Below are 13540 nucleotides of genomic sequence, written 5' to 3' on the forward strand. Positions count from 1 at the left end.
TATATAAGCGAGTTCTGCTTCTCTCCATTGCACAAAGAGAACTGGGGAAAGACTTCATGTACATCGAGATTATGCAATGTCAAGTATGGTGATTTAAAAGCAAACAAGCTTGAATTCGTCAGTTAAGTACTAAATCTAGTACCCCTAATCAAGAGAAAGCCAAGTCAGTAGGAAGTATGGCCTCAAATACAAATATAAGTGTACTGATGAGATACAAGCCATCCCATTCGATGACCAGTAAAAAGAAGGCTTCTGATACTGCAGTGTGGGATACTTGGGGTGGTGTCAGGAAACTCTGCCTTGGTCACAGGCCAACAGTGTTGTATGCATTCAGCAGGTATTGACACCACAAACCTAAACTCTGGTTTTCCCCCATCAGAACAAGTACCTTAGGTAACCATAAAATGCCAAATGTATCATCCAGAGTCACCATAATCCTACTGACATAAGCTCTATCAATCCAAAGGATAATGTACAGATCATTAGAAAAGCATTCCTTGGTACCAAGAATGGGGATCAAGGTTCTTAGACACTTGGTGACACCACTTCCTATTACATGAAAATAAACACATCTCTTTCTCTTTTCCTCTAAGTTTAGTCATGGTATTCGATAAAATCATTTAAATGGGCAATGGTTAGGATAAACTGTTAACCTCCCTTTCTTTCTCCCACTTAAGTGCCCAGCTAAAATGAATGCTATAATCTCTGTGTTTGAAAGATCTGTTGATCAGGAAACCCAGAACAGTGTCTACAACAATGTTGTGTTTTCCAGCAAGTACATATTTATGAAGATAAAAGGAAAGAACACAGATATGAGTGAATATTTTTATTGAAACCCTCAAAGATTAAAGAGGACCAAATGGTGAGTTTGGGTACCATAACAGAAAAGCTCACCTAACTGTACCATCATTCACGGGAATGAACAAACCCAAACACGACAAAATTCAAATTCTCATGTAATTGCTACAAGTGAATGTAAATAAACTAATAATCATTTTATCATAACCTTTCTGTAATCATACGAAAAAGGGAATTTACATGGCATAACAAAAGATATGCAAAACTTAATGAAAACACAATTCTCTTTAAATTTCTCAAACTTATTTTTATAGGATGCAGAAAGCACTTGAAATGATTAAATGATTTAAGCTGATTCTTTTTTATTGCAAACCATTTATCATCAGCTTAACCTCCATGCATGGTATTCAAAAAGAACACAGCTTTTGAATTAGAAAGATCACAAGTTAAAATGAGGAATTAAATACTGAAATTAGGAAAAAGCTGGGGTTTCTTTTGAAAGGAATCTTCAAGTACCAGTAAGTATAGAGACAGAATACTAATTTTGGTTACATTTTCCCCCTTACTGTTAAATATACAAACTATTATACCTTCCAAAATACCCACATAAGGTAACTTTAATAAGAAACATTCAAACCAAATCTTGGGAAAATATTAAGCAAGAAATTTCCCGAGCCCCAATCATGTCTTAATTTGTGATTATTCAAACATTTGATTATGTGTTTCCTGCTATAGAGCCCAGGTTCTCTCCTTTTTGGTCGCTACAGTTAAACATTCAGTTAGTTGTGCTATTTAGACAACCTGTGATCATTTCATTTAGAGGGAAAAGATTTTGCAATATATTGACAGACCAAGGAGGAAGAGAAAGTAGGTGCTCTGAAGAAATCGTAAACGGAAAAATAATTACTGATTAAAAAGATAGTTTTTATTTCCAAAGGAATGCTGCACCCATTTCACTTGATATTAGAAATCCAGGTTAAAGGCACTGGGATGTACACCTCACGATGAGCAGACCATTCGATTACATTAGACGTTTCTGCGTCTGCTGTTGCAATCAGCCCACTTGCTGCGTGTTTCTGTGACACTTCTTACATAAAAACCAAATGTAAATCAAACAACTTTCAATCCATTTATAATGTAACTAGTTTTATAAAAATATTCAGAGTTGCTAATAAAGCACCAGAAAAGGTGAACCTCAGAGTGAGGACTCAGATCCTTTCTATGAGGTCCCTCTTTATAGTTTTCTCTAATAGGACCTCCAGAGTGACAACAGTCATCTTTGACATGTCCTACCTAAATAATCTTAGGGATGTAGAACATTGCTGTGGTTACTATACCCAATGCCAATTTTTATTATAAATAAAGAGACATGTCACAAGATAAGATTTCATGGCTTACTCTTAAAAAGGTAAAATAGGTGCAACTTTCCTTTAAGAAAGTCTTTATTTTCTAATATACCATTAATATTTTAATGTTCCCTTCAGTAAACACTGATATAACTACAATGGGACTACCAAAGACCTGTGAAATAGCTACGATTATCTACAAATACTGTATTTTATTTCATTTGAATACAGCATTTGCACATTTTAAGAAAACATTGTACAAAAAATTATATAAATGAAAACATCAAAGAAATATCTGTCACTAAATTTTTGAACTGAAGTGATCAAATGTGTAAATGTAAATGAAAAGGTTTCTAAACATGATGTAAACATAAATGGAGTAATGCAAAACACCAAGGTATTCAAATCTACTGTATTGCTATTTTCACCCTTATATCTTTCTACATAGCTTTCTCCTTTTGGAACAATAACATAAGGGGCAGTACATTATCTTCATAACCATATGCCATCAGATCAATTAATACAGATGACACATTTAATTATACAAAATCAATTTGCTTCAAGACACAAAATTAATGTTGATATGTAATTAATGAAAAAAATAAGATGTTAAAAAGATAACTATAAGAATACCCAGATATATGCTGTATTCCCATTTATATAGATCTGATCAATAAAACATCAACACATTCACTTAGATACTGATTTAATCCATGGATCAAGGCCATATTTTCAAAGTATTTTAAGGATGCCAGGACACTGCAAAAGCTGGAGAAAAGAGTTGAACAGTATATGCTTGCTAAACAAGAACTATGTTTATTTAGCTAGTGAATATCTAGAGTAATAAATGTTTACTTCATGATAGCAATCAGGCTCGCAAACACCCAGAAATAGGAATTAAGGATTTTAAATGTAGTTATAAAGGTCATAAAAAGTCTGATTAGACTGAGGTACATTTACTCAAAATTTTGAGATTAAGTGGTAGCAAACAAAATAATTCCTCAGACAAATGCACATTTTTCAATTTACATATTATTGGGGGAAGGAGGAGAGAAGAATGTGCATTAACTGGTGAAATCCACCAAGCTGCATATCAATATTCTGTTACACCAAACAATTTAAAGACAAGGAAAATGTTCTAATATAATCTCAGATTATGTTTCATTTGGCTAAAATAGAGCTTAAGATTGCTTTGCCATATTAAAAGTTTACTACAATAATTCTTCACATAAACATTTAGACTTGAACTCCAGGACTAAATATGGCATGATTATTTTGCTTTTAATCTGTCAAATAGCTAAAAATCGACAATTTAAAAACTACAACAAAGAAATGTTGAAGCAATGTGACTCTTACATCATTGAACCACTTCTAATGGTTAACTGTTAGTATTTAACAAAGTCAAAGAGTTAATGAATCCTTGCATTCATTCAGTCTTCTGTGCCTTAGCTAGGATGCATAATTACAAAAGACAGCAGATACTGGTAAAAGCTTCAGGACAGAAAGTGCTTGACGAAGTTACAGTTCTCAAGTGTGTTTGGTGAGAATATAAGGGCAAATGCGCTGATGAAAACCATTCCAAGAGTCAATTTTGTGTTAAAGAGTTCAAAGATGTCACCTTATGAAGAAGAAAAAAAAAGCTTTAATAATGTCTTCTTTGACTTATTAGGCATTTCCAGAGTCTACGTCATTAGTGTTGTAATTCTAAGAGGACATCTTCATATGGTTATTGTTTGTTTCTATTTCTCTCCTGAAAAATAAAAAAACACAAAAATGTAACAAAATGCCATCATTTATATAAGATTTAAATTAATGTAAACCACATTAATAAAAAGTTCTTCAAATACTAATTCAAGTAATTAGTAAAAACTGATTACTATTACCTCTACAAACCATAGTGGGATGATCATCACAAAACATTTCTAAGTAAAAACTACTAACACTTATTCCAGGCCCCCTCCACATCCCTATTTTCCCACAGCATTTTGGTTAAGGTGAAGACATTACAATAATGTCTTCCTAGCCCTTTCAAAGAGTTGTTGATAATGAGTTACCGAAGAGATTAAAGTTGTCTGTAGCAATTTCAAAACTATTTGAAAAGGTAGGATTAGTAGAAAAGGAAAAGAGTCCCATTAAATTGTCAGTTAATAAAGATACTTTGAATCACAAACTTTCTCCATATCATATTCTCACATTTAGTATAACTTTCCACATCAAGAAACATTTAGTACACTGATTATTAGTTTATTCTAATAAAGCAGAATTCCCTTGAACAAAAGTTAAACTACGTGATGCTTTCATGTTTATTAACCAAATATATTTACCTATAAAACTTCTTTTAATTGAATGTATCAGTGAGAATGTACCATCTTGTTTTAATGTGCAACTCAGAGATTCTCAAACTTCAGCAACACCAGAATTACCTGGGTGGCTCGTGGAAACTCTACTGAGTCCCCAAACTCAGCAGGTGAACAAACTCAAGAGCTTGCAGTTCTAACAAATCTTGAACATTTACATAAGTTATACAAATGTGTCAACTATAATTTAAACATTTTTAAAAATTAAATCTGTAGTTTACCAATGTTAATTTCTTAGTTTGGATAAATGTATCATTGACTATGTAATATAATCTAAAACTAAATAAAGAACATACAAAAACTCGCTACATTATTTTCGCAACAAAATAATAAAGTTTTTCAAAACCATTAATAAAAAGATAGAAAAACACAACCCCCACATTTATCATATTGTATTAAAGTTTAAAAGAAAAAGGTGTGCATATTTCAAGAAAAGACAATTTATAATGAACAAATGATTGGACTTAAAATATATAATAAATTCAATTCTTCAGGATGCCTTACCAGAAACGAAATCTGTATAGGTTGGCTGACAGGACTGGAAAAATTCATGCTACAGAGTAGAACATGGACAGTAACAGATGGATAAAACTCCCAGCTGTTCAAAAGCCTGTACATTTGTCCAGAGCCATTAAAGTGCTATGAAACTGAGACAGTTTGACATGCACTGTCCCAACAACATGATGGGTCCTTTAGCATTAAGAGAGCAAATGACAAAAAATGTAAAGAAAACAGACCAATTCTGCACTGTAAAATTAAAAGAAAATTCATCAGGGGAAAGGACAATCAACTATACTTTGGAGATTCTGTTTTTGGAAATCAACTCTTCAAACTAGAAACTTATGCTTCCATTTAATTGAGACTGTCATATTCTTGATCTGCATGAGCACACTATAATAAAGAACTACTTTAAAGACTCTAGTGCCCACGTGTGCATTTATAAAATAAAGTAGTATTTCAGGTTTGAGAAAATAGATCCAGTCTAATATATAGTATCAACCAAAGATCAAATACCTCAAAATGTACCACAAAATGAGAGTTGGAAAAAGTTCAAATGGTAAAAAATGGTAAACAGTCAGGGTCCAAAATGGTCCAAATGAGAGTAAGAATGGAGTTCTAAGACGTAGGACTAATTCGTTTTGAGTTGATTTAGTTTCCACAAAATAGTGTTACCCAACACACTAAGTTACTATTTTTATGTGTAGTCTTATCTTAGTTTTAGAGTTTTCACTTAATTTCATATTTAAGTAACACTATCTTAAAAAGAAAAAGCACAAAGATCAAAAAGAAATAAAATGGTCTCTTCACAATTGACGTGACTGTTAGGCAGAAAATCTTAAGGATGTTATATAGGACTACTAAAACTAACAGGTGAATTGAGTGAAATCACAGGATAATGGACATTTCTATAAACCAACTAAGAAGTAAAACTGAAAAGGCAATTACAATAACAATAAAAATATAAAATACTTATCAATAAATTCAGCAAGAGACATAATGGCCCTCAACAATGAAAATCACAAAACAGAGAAATTGTATTCGCCTTCCCAGGCAGCCGGGCTTAAAAAAAAAAAAAACAGACTAGGCTATAGTGGCTTACTGGTAACCTTTCATATTTATCTGTTGAATGAATAAGGGAACAATTAAAACACACACACACACGGAAATAACGGTTGACTAGATATGTGCTGGAATTCTCAGGGAAAAGAATTAAACTGGGACATGGTGAAAGGGGCACACAGAGCCAAAGCAAAGTAATCCTCATGCAATTCTATTTTAAAGTCAGATTTTGGACTCTACAGCAGTGGTTCTCAATGAGGGGCACAAATTTGATTTTTAAGGGGAGCAATTCGAGAATGAGTTATTAACAGTGAATTTTTTGCATTTCTTATGGTTCTAGGACCCTCATATATATTATATAAATATATATTGTGACATATATATATATGCATATCATTTGTTTTGAAATGTTATTTGCTATTTTTTTCATATCATTTCATATTATTTTTTAAACAATTTCTTAGTGATCTCTTCCTCAGTACTTCAACTGTCCTTTTGTTCTTTTTTCTTTCTCTTTTCATGGATGCCATGTTCTTTGGAAGCTTGTTTAGACCAAGTTAATGGCCTTTTACGCTTCCCTACGTGAACAGGAGTTCCGTTTTTTAATAATAAAAATTATATGTGGGGGGGGGGGCGAGGAGGAGAGAAGGGAGGAGAATCAAAGTTATTACAAATGTGAAAAAAAAATTTTTATCAGATACTAAAATTTACTCTTTGGAAATATCCAACAATATAAAATAGCATACATGACTAAAATACATAGAAGATTCTAAATGTAAAACTATTTAATTGGGATTTTATTATAATTATGCCTTTCTTGTTTCTGTATAAATTGCAGGGCTTCCTCTCTTTCTGATGGAATAAGTAAATGCCATAGTTTGAAAGTTCATCTCAAAGTTACAGGCAATTAAAAACTAATTATTCCTATATGGGTATAAAGAGCTAAAAATCTCATCTCAGATTTTGTTTTCTGACTAATAAGGATTCATGAAAATCAAAGAATAGAGTAGTATTTAAACAACTCAGTTTCAGTACAACAAAAAGTAAAATTTCAATAAAATGATTATTAGTCAAAAGTAGACTCTAATGCTATGTAGATAACTTGAATTTCTACTGTACAAATATACGAGGACATCAGTTCTTTGTTTTCCTTCTTCTATTTTCCAATTACCCAGATTTATCGTTAGAAGTTGAAGAAGAAAAAAATAAAGCCCCACTACCTCCTCTCTAGTCTTTATATTTTAAGTTCCTCTGATGAATTGCCACTAACTTTAAATAGTGTACTAATACATAAGTTTCTCAATTTAGCATTCAAAGACTATCAATTTCCACTGTATATGGTAACTTATCTTAAGTTTAATCTTCTCCTCTCCCTCCACCCCTCTACATTAGAAGTTACACTATTTTTTAGTTCTAATGATTGTGCTTATTATAACTTTAACAAGCTTAAGGCACAATTGCATGATATATCCTCTCAATTATTTTACCTTCAGAAAGATGAGAAAGGGCATCTTCCTCAAACCTTTGCTTCTTGATCTCATAATATTTTGTCTAACTATAATTAAATCTTTTATATACTATTATCCATTTCTACAAATGAAAAATCAGTAGGTAACATTGCATAACTTGAATGATCAAGTACTTAGTTCCCAAATAAAGTACAGTAATTAAACCAATAAAAAGAAAAATTCTATGACATTCAAACTTTCAAAACAAATTTTTTTTAAAGCATTTACTCATTTACCAAATGTTTATTAAACACTGTGTGCCAACTATTATGTGCTAGGGCTTCAGGAGAGAACAAAGCAAGTTCTGCTCTCATGGAACAAGCTTATGGTCCAATGAGAATAAGCATTAGCTAGATTTTTAACTTCCTTCACACCCATCATCAAGGTCAGTGGTTTCCAAGAAAGGGTTCATTTCATTTGTCGGGCTTCAAAGACCATAGTGCCATTTAACAGAAAGTGGAGAGAGGCATACAGCCCTAATACACATTATATACAATGAACACCAGTCTTATTCAAAATGCCTATAGAGTTGCTTTTGAGAGAAAGATATTGTTCTGGTATAACCAACTATCAGGTCTTATTATTTTTCTTGAATTCCTTTTTCACTCTGCTGAAATAGCTCAAATAATTTTCTCATGAAGAGAATTTGGCTAAGCTCTTTTACACCTGGAATCTTTATTTTGCACCCCCCTTCAATGACAGAATTCAATACTCATCTTTAAAAACAATATACACCATTCCTCTCTACTCCAAAATAGATTTTACATGTGAGAATCCAGAGATGTAGATGAGAATTCCCATGATAATTTCCTTTTTTAGTAATTTGTTCTTGCTTGGAAAGCTTTTAAAACATCTTTATCTGCTCTTTTTTTCCATTTTTTCTTTTAAATTATCCTGTTGGTCACTCAGTGAGTCCATCCTTCTGAAAACATTTATCTTTGAGTATGGAAACTTTTCTTTAATCATTCTTCCTATTGTTTTTCTCCTGTACTCTTTTTAAACCCTGAGAGATAGTGAACCCCCTTTTCTACCACATCTTTCATACTTTATACTTTTCGCCTTTATTGCTCCACATTTGGAAATTTCTTTGATTGGAAATTCCATATCATCAACTGGATCTAAAACATGAATGTTTTATTAATCTGCTTGCTCACTGCTTTTTTATTATGAGAATCACATTTCTTATTTCCAATAACATTTTCTGGCTCTCTTTTCTTTTTACACATAAATCCTCCCTAACAACAAATCAAAGTTTGTTTTATATTTTAAATTACCTTTTGCTCCCTGTATTAAATATTTCTTTTAATGAGTTTGTTCTGGTTGTTCTTTCAACAAGCTTGATATCTTCTTTTATCAAACATAACAAAATTCTGTGTTCAAACTTAAGAATGAAGAACTATACAAACACTACAATAACTGGCATGGAATTCTCCTACTGCTCTAAGCTTCACCAATACCCCTCATTCTAAAAAGACTGACTGCAAGTTTTATACAACAACACAGGATGTCTGGTCAGCTCCTCCATAGGGTGCTTTCCTGGCAAGGCAAGCTGGGGAATTCCATTGCCAAAATAACCAGAATAAACATTTTTAGAAGACAATATAAAAGACCCAGCAATGACAAGATAGAATTAACTTTTGGAAGTCCTTGTCTATCACAAGTAGACTCAAGAATTTAAAGAAAAATATGAACACACAGCAAGAAGAGAAACGTGAGAAAGCTACAGTCACTATAGACATAAATGTGTAATTTTAAAGCACTAAACTTTTATGAAAAGCAAAGAAAAAAAAATCACGAATTTGGGGAAGGCAAAGATTTGAAGTCAGATTAATATAAGCTTTCTAAAATTATTCTTCCTCAAAATTGTTTTTGGCTAAAGGACCTTTGCCTGATCTTAGCCTGGATCTTTCACTAAAGGGGGGGGGGGGAAAAAAAGACTTAAAGGATACTATGTATCAACTAACATAATATTGCAGTTATATAAGAGAATATTATTCTTAGGAAATATACACTATATTTTTTGGGGGAAACACGATATATAGAACTTACTCTCAAGTTGTTAAAAACAACAACAAAGCAAACAGGAAAGAATGTTAACAGGCCTGAATGTTCTACATACTATTCTTATATTTCCAAATAAACAACCAATTATTTCCAAATAAAAAGATGAAGGAAAAAAAGAGATTCTCTCATATTGTTGCAAGTAGCCATATATATATATTTCAATCATTCCATTATATTACTATTGCACCAATATGTTTTGGCCATATTCCTGCTGATGGACATTTGGATTAGTCCCTGGTCTTTTTGTTTTGTTTTTACTGTTATCACTTGTTTCCACTAAGAACATTCTTGTATGACTTCTGGGGTAAGTGAGAAGTTTCTCTTACGTATCTATCCTGAAGGAAAACTGCTAACTATAAGGTATATGGAATATTCAGTTTTATAATACAATATAAAACTGCTTCTCCACATGGCTTTATCAACTTAAGGTTCCCATCTGTAATTTTATGAGATTTTGTTGATCTGCAGTCTTCCAATTCTTAATACTATTAAATTTCTTAACTTGCCAAATAAATTATATAAAATACTTTCTTATTATCATTTTCCTAATTATTAAGATTGATTATCTTTTTAAAAATATATATATTTTGATTTTTTTCAGAGAGGAAGGGAGAGGGATAGAGAGCTAGGAACAATGATGAGAAACATTGGTCAGCCGCCTCCTGTACACCTCCCACTGGAAATGTGCCCGCAACCAGGTTACATGCTCTTGACCTTTCAGACCGCAGGCCTCCGCTCTATCCACTGAGCCAAACCAGTTAGGGTTGATTATCTTTTTATGTACTTATTAACCACTATTGTTTCCTCCCATGAAATGACTACCCATCCATATTTTGCCCATTTTTCTACTAGATTATCTTTTTCTTAAATTGACTCATAAATGTTCTTTATTCTTGATACTAATCTTTGGTCAGTTATGTTCAAATTTCACCTGGCTCCTAATGTCTTTTTATTTTATTTTCCTTAAAGCATCTTTTCATGAGCAGATTTTAATATAGTGAAATTTTATCAATATTTTATAATTAGTGCTGTTTTTGTCTTAAGAAACCCTTCTTTACCGATGGTCAGAAGGACATGCACCTGACCTGGGAAAATGTAATCTTCACATTATCAAACTCTTTGAGGAACTTCAGCTAAATAGAAGACAGAGGGGGTCATGTTAAAGGAGAAGTTTATAGACTTTCAAATACTTTTATTTAAAAATTTAAAAAGCATAACAAGTAAAGAGAATCCTACCAAAACACCACTAATTTGTCTTTTTGGATAGAGCAAAGAAGGACCTAGAATATATATACATCCTTCCTTCATCACTAGGATATCAATAATATTTTGAAAGCAGTTTTGCTGGAGAGCCGAAGTGCAAGTAAAAGTACATCTAAGAGAAAATCTACACATGAAAATCTACAAATTCTGCCTGGACAAGACGTAATAGCACAAGGAAGAAAACTGGGTAAGGACACAGGATACCCTAAGTGTTAAACTGTTAATATGCAAGAAAAACTTTCTTGACATGGTGGTTTCAAAAATTTTACCTGCATATCCACTGTACTAGCTCTCCCTTCTTACTCTTCACAGACTGATGAATTGCTTAATTGGTAAAGTCAACTTATATACAATGCCTTTCCCATTTCCACATTTGCAATGGGAAGAAAATATGCAACTAATACCAAGCATTAAAGTACAAAACAAAGAAACACTAAGACCAATAACAACAAAAACCATGCTATTAAGGGACAAATACCTGGCCTGGATGATCAATCCCCTTCCTTGTTTAATGATGACAGGAAAAAAAGCCAAAAAGAATCAAACTGTTTCCTCACAAAAAAAGATACTAACAAAACTATAATGAATCCAGGCAATGGCTGCCAGAGGTTAGATTTGGGGGACTATAAATACAAAGGAATAGTACAAGATAGTTTTGGAGGGATAATGGAATTATTCTGTATCCCGATTGTGGTGGTTATACAAATCTACAAATGTGTTAAAATTTATAGAACTGTCCATACCAAAAAGGTGAATTTTACTGTATGATTTAAAAATGTTTTTAAAGGATATGTATACAAGTATTTATTAATTTTTAAAATATATTTTTATTGATTTCAGAGAGGAAGAGGGAGAGATAGAAACATCAATGATGATAGTCATTGATTGGCTGCCTCCTTCACACCACCTATGGGATTGAACCCACAACCCAGGCATGTGCCCTTGAACAGAATCAAACCCGGGACCCTTCAGTCCACGGGTCAATGCTCTATCCACTGAGCCAAACCAGGTAGGGTTATATACAAGTATTTATAGAAGCTTTATTTACATTCTTCAAACACTGGAAATAACCAGATGTCCTTCAAAGAAAGAACAGCTGGATAAACTGGTAAATCCATATAATGAAATAGTACTTAGTAATAATTAAAAAGAACAAAGAACTGATAAACAAAACAACAAACTGCAAAGATAGCATGCTGAATGAAAGAAGCCACTCTTAAAAGATTACACACTATAATTTCTGACATTATGGAAAATACTTCCTAGAGACAAAATTAGTAAATTAGGGTTAATGTAAAGGAGAGTGCTTGACTAGAAAGCAGCAGCAAAGGGGAATTTACAATTTTACTGTATGTAAATTTAATAAACAAGTTAAAAAGGATATAGAAGGGGAGGGGTCCCTAAAAATAATCATTATAGGAAGCAAAGATACGTTGTGAATTAAATTGACTAGGCATCAAGATATTCGGGTAAGCAATTAATCAACTTAAGTAAACGGGAGCTAGATGTGAATATAAGCAAACATGTCACTGAAGAATTCAGAACCTCAAAAGTCACAAAATCAACACAGAGCATATCATAACAATGTCATGGAAATTCAAATTTGAGAAATTCTCCAAGTGCAGAAAAAAAAAGTGGTAAGAACCAATGGCACTGAAAGAATGTTGAAAGATTCAACATTCTTTGACATTATTAGAAAAAAGAAAAGGAAAACTAGGCTTCTGGACAAAGAATTAAGAAAAATTATTATAGAGACCCATATTGGACACATTCTACATAGAGGTCCATATTGAAAGAAAAAAAAATCTTTTATGCACTCAGAAATAGTTGTTTCCAAAGAAAGGAAATATAGCCTGGCCTCAGACATATTTTATATGTAATAGAAATATAAAACTATAAACAAAGAAAAGAAAGAAAAGACTGTAACCCAAAAATTTATATCCATGTAAACTATTGTTCACCTATTATGGTCAAAGAAAGGCATTTTCTTGCATTTAGAAGGGCTTAATTAAAATATTATCAACAAGTCTTCCTAAAAAATAATAAAATAAGCTAAATAAGATCCAAAGTAAATATGCCAAAGGTAAGTTAGACATAAAAAGACTGTCTGTAAACAATAAAACAATTTAAATGTAAAATTTTAAAGTTCAAATAACTGTTGAATGTGTAATTGCAAAACAGCATATAATGGTCATAATTCCTGAGATAGTTATATAATCATTAAAAAACACCCTAGAATTAAATTTTCAGACCAGGCAGAGAATTGTGGAAAGCATAAAAGGGTGTCCTCTCCTTAGCATTAGAACAGTTGATAGCTATTTTCCTTGCCTTGCATCTTTCTCCAGAGTAATCTCATCCCACTTCCGTGGAATTATCTGTTTAAGAACAAGAAGGTTCCAATCTGTGACTCCCACATCTAACTGTTTAATCAAAGAGATTTCACTGTCTATATTTCTCAAAAGCATCTTAATATCAGCACACTCTAAAACAAAATCTTCACTTGCATAATCACCTTTCATACCCCAAATCATTTCTCCTGGTCCATTATTTGTAAGGGCAGTTACAAAAGGTTAAGCAGGACCTTAAATATTAAATAGTCTAGCCGAAACCGGTTTGGCTCAGTGGATAGAGCGTCGGTCTGCGG

The 13540-nt window shown here is 32.4% G+C and overlaps 1 protein-coding gene across 8 annotated transcripts in view; it reads right to left on the reverse strand.

Moving 5' to 3' along the window:
• Positions 1-813: 813 nt before the first annotated feature.
• Positions 814-13540, reverse strand: part of YTHDF3 (YTH N6-methyladenosine RNA binding protein F3) — a 32578-nt gene continuing 19851 nt past the window's right edge. For all 8 annotated transcript variants that reach the window (XM_084865058.1, XM_084865059.1, XM_084865063.1 and 5 more), the window contains one exon: positions 814-3894. In XM_084865058.1, coding sequence (XP_084721184.1) covers positions 3871-3894 — 24 coding nt within the window. In that variant the 3' untranslated portion in view covers positions 814-3870. The remainder of the gene's footprint in view (positions 3895-13540) is intronic.

Source organism: Pipistrellus hanaki (genome assembly GCF_964339955.1).
Source record: "Pipistrellus hanaki genome assembly, chromosome: 17".
In the NCBI taxonomy this organism is placed as follows: domain Eukaryota; kingdom Metazoa; phylum Chordata; class Mammalia; order Chiroptera; family Vespertilionidae; genus Pipistrellus; species Pipistrellus hanaki.